General features: G+C 46.9%; 1 protein-coding gene across 1 annotated transcript; it reads left to right on the top strand.

Annotated features, from left to right (window-relative positions):
* Positions 1 to 549: 549 nt before the first annotated feature.
* On the top strand, positions 550 to 3512 carry LOC118854180 (elongation factor 2-like). Its single transcript, XM_036764528.1, is given in 1 exon segment — positions 550 to 3512. A coding segment is annotated over 1 exon segment (2577 nt). The 5' UTR covers positions 550 to 593; the 3' UTR covers positions 3171 to 3512.
* The last annotated feature ends 310 nt before the right edge of the window (positions 3513 to 3822 follow it).

The raw sequence follows: 3822 nt of genomic DNA, 5'->3' as shown, positions 1-3822 counted from the left end.
GGCGACTCAGACCAATCTTGGTCTTGGGGTCCATGGCATGGTGGAAAGAGCACTGAGTTGGTTTCAAAGGACCCACATTCTTTTTCCTTCCTCTCCTGGCTCCATTTCTGTCTCTTCAGACTTTCCTTACCACTCATTTCACATCAGCCTTCTCACCTCAGAAGGGAGGGAGACAAAATAAGCATTTACATAGTATCTAGGGTACGCTGTGCTAAGGCACTTTTTACAAATATTATCTTATTTGATCTTCACAACAATCCTGTGTGGAAGGTCTTATTCTTAGCTCTATTTACAGAAGAGGAGACTAAAGATAAGAGAGACCTGGTGAAACTTGCCAAGGGTCACACAGCTAGTTGAGATCTGAGGCAGGATTAGAATCTAGGTCTTTCTGACTCCAAGCACAGCATTCCCTCACTAAGCCCCTTAGCTGCCATCTTTATCTATATACTTTGGTTCAGAGATTTACCTACTAGGCATATGCACCCAGGTAAATCAAAGAGAGAAGGGGGGCTCTTCCGTCGTCGCCGCCGCCATTCTCGGCCAACTCACCCCGGTCGGATCGCAAGCCGGAGAATCCACCGACATCCGCCACCATGGTGAACTTCACAGTAGACCAGATCCGGGCCATCATGGACAGAAAGGCCAACATTAGAAACATGTCTGTAATAGCTCATGTGGATCATGGCAAGTCAACCTTGACGGATTCCCTGGTTTGCAAAGCTGGTATTCTTGCTTCTGCCCGTGCCGGTGAGACCCGGTTCACTGACACGAGAAAAGATGAACAGGAACGTTGTATCACTATTAAGTCAACTGCTATCTCCCTCTTCTACGAGCTGTCAGAAAATGCTTTGAACTTCATCAAACAGAGCAAAGATGGTTCTGGCTTTCTTATCAACCTCATTGACTCACCTGGGCACGTTGACTTCTCATCAGAAGTAACGGCTGCACTCCGTGTTACTGATGGTGCCTTGGTTGTGGTTGACTGTGTATCTGGTGTGTGTGTTCAGACTGAGACTGTACTTCGCCAGGCCATTGCTGAGAGAATCAAGCCTGCCCTGATGATGAACAAGATGGACCGAGCCCTACTTGAGCTGCAGCTGGAGCCAGAGGAACTGTACCAGACATTTCAGCGAATTGTAGAGAACGTGAACGTTATCATCTCCACCTATGGAGAGGGTGAGAGTGGCCCAATGGGAAACATCATAATTGACCCAGTCCTTGGTACTGTTGGGTTTGGCTCTGGGCTTCATGGTTGGGCCTTTACTCTGAAGCAGTTTGCAGAGATGTATGTGACTAAATTCGCTGCCAAAGGTGAAGGCCAGCTGGGACCAGCTGAACAGGCCAAGAAAGTAGAAGATATGATGAAAAAATTATGAGGTGACCGGTATTTTGATCCTGCCAATGGGAAATTTAGCAAATCTGCTACTAGTCCTGATGGAAAGAAGTTGCCTAGAACTTTCTGCCAACTCATCTTAGATCCAATCTTCAAGGTATTTGATGCAATTATGACCTTTAAGAAGGAGGAGACTGCAAAACTGATTGAAAAACTTGACATCAAATTGGACAGCGAGGATAAAGACAAAGAGGGAAAACCACTTCTGAAGGCTGTGATGAGACGTTGGCTGCCTGCTGGAGATGCACTTCTCCAGATGATAACCATCCACCTGCCTTCCCCTGTAACTGCTCAGAAATACCGCTGTGAACTATTATATGAGGGTCCCCCTGATGATGAGGCTGCTATGGGTATCAAAAGCTGTGACCCCAAAGGTCCCCTGATGATGTATATCTCTAAAATGGTGCCAACCTCGGACAACGGCAGATTCTATGCTTTTGGCCGTGTATTTTCTGGTCTTGTTTCCACCGGCCTAAAGGTCAGAATCATGGGACCCAATTATACTCCTGGGAAGAAGGAAGATCTCTACCTGAAGCCAATTCAGAGGACAATTCTGATGATGGGCCGGTATGTTGAACCCATTGAAGATGTGCCTTGTGGTAACATTGTTGGTCTGGTTGATGCGGATCAGTTCCTTGTGAAGACGGGTACCATCACTACTTTTGAGCATGCTCACAACATGAGGGTGATGAAGTTTAGTGTTAGCCCTGTGGTGCGAGTAGCTGTTGAAACCAAGAACCCAGCTGACCTGCCCAAACTAGTGGAAGGACTGAAGCGTCTGGCCAAATCTGACCCTATGGTCCAGTGTATCATTGAGGAATCTGGAGAACATATTATTGCTGGTGCAGGGGAGTTGCATCTGGAGATCTGCTTGAAAGATCTTGAAGAAGATCATGCATGCATTCCCATCAAGAAATCGGACCCTGTTGTCTCCTACCGTGAGACAGTCAGTGAGGAATCAAATGTTCTTTGCCTTTCCAAATCTCCCAATAAGCACAACAGGCTGTACATGAAGGCCCAGCCCTTCCCTGATGGCCTGGCTGAAGATATTGACAAAGGCAAAGTTTCTGCCCATCAGGAGCTCAAGCAAAGGGCTCAGTACCTGGCTGAGAAGTATGACTGGGATGTGACTGAGGCCCGTAAGATCTGGTGCTTTGGCCCCGATGGAACTGGGCCTAATGTTCTCACAGATATCACCAACGGAGTATAGTACCTTAATGAGATCAAGGACAGCGTGGTGGCTGGATTCCAGTGGGCTACCAAGGAGGGAGCACTGTGTGAAGAGAACATGCGGGCAGTCCGTTTTGATGTACATGATGTGACCCTGCATGCTGATGCCATTCACCATGGTGGCGGCCAAATCATCCCCACAGCCCGGCGCTGCCTTTATGCCTGTATGTTGACTGCTCAGCCCCGTCTTATGGAACCCATCTATCTTGTGGAGATTCAGTGTCCAGAACAAGTGGTTGGGGGCATTTATGGTGTCCTGAACAGGATGCGAGGGCACGTGTTTGAGGAGTCCCAGGTTGCTGGCACCCCTATGTTTGTTGTGAAAGCCTATCTGCCTGTCAATGAATCTTCTGGCTTCACAGCTGACTTGAGGTCTAATACAGGTGGCCAAGCCTTCCCTCAGTGTGTATTTGACCATTGGCAGATCCTGCCTGGAGACCCCTTTAACAACACTAGCCGCCCTTGCCAAGTTGTGGCAGAGACCCGCAAACACAAAGGGCTGAAGGAAGGTATCCCAGCCCTGGACAACTTCCTGGACAAATTGTAAAAGCTCTTTCCAACATCAGTTCAGACTCCTGTTGGACTCTAGCATAACACCAATGCAGCAAATTGTTAAAACTGCAGTGACATCTCTTTGCATATACTTAATCAGTTCATAGCAACTTGAGACTTTCAAAACACATTGATATTCAGCCTTATAGGTTTCTGTGTTGCACATGACACATTTGGGGCCCACTCGGTGCCATAACTTGAAACATTTCCACTTGATGCAACTTGAGTTGCCTGTTTCCATATTTATTCAAGTCTTCAAAGAGGCAGCAAAAATGTCCTCTTTGCAGGGTATATTTGGCCAGGGGGGTGGATTGGGATAGGTATCTTAACATTTCATTTTTCAAAGGGAAACATAGTGCCCCCCAAATTGGAAATGAGTGCATTAAGAGGTTTTGCTTGGGTAAATGGCCTGTAGTGGATCTTCAGGAAGGGTGAGGGGAAAGTTAAGGAGATATTTTCTAGTTGGCCAGAAACTAGAAGGCAAGAAAATTTTGTGCAGTGTGATTGTCATCATGAACATCTACAGATGTATTAGCGCCATTGGAATAATAAATTTGATATGGTGGAAAAAAAAACAGAGAAGGGGGAAAAATCGACATAGTTGAAAATATTTGCTGCAGGATTGGGGTGGGGGGTGGGAAGCAGCT

This window comes from Trichosurus vulpecula, chromosome 6, assembly GCF_011100635.1.
Source record: "Trichosurus vulpecula isolate mTriVul1 chromosome 6, mTriVul1.pri, whole genome shotgun sequence".
Lineage (NCBI taxonomy): Eukaryota > Metazoa > Chordata > Mammalia > Diprotodontia > Phalangeridae > Trichosurus > Trichosurus vulpecula.
Note: the sequence above shows the minus strand (reverse complement) of the source record. Positions and strands in the feature narration are given on the sequence as shown.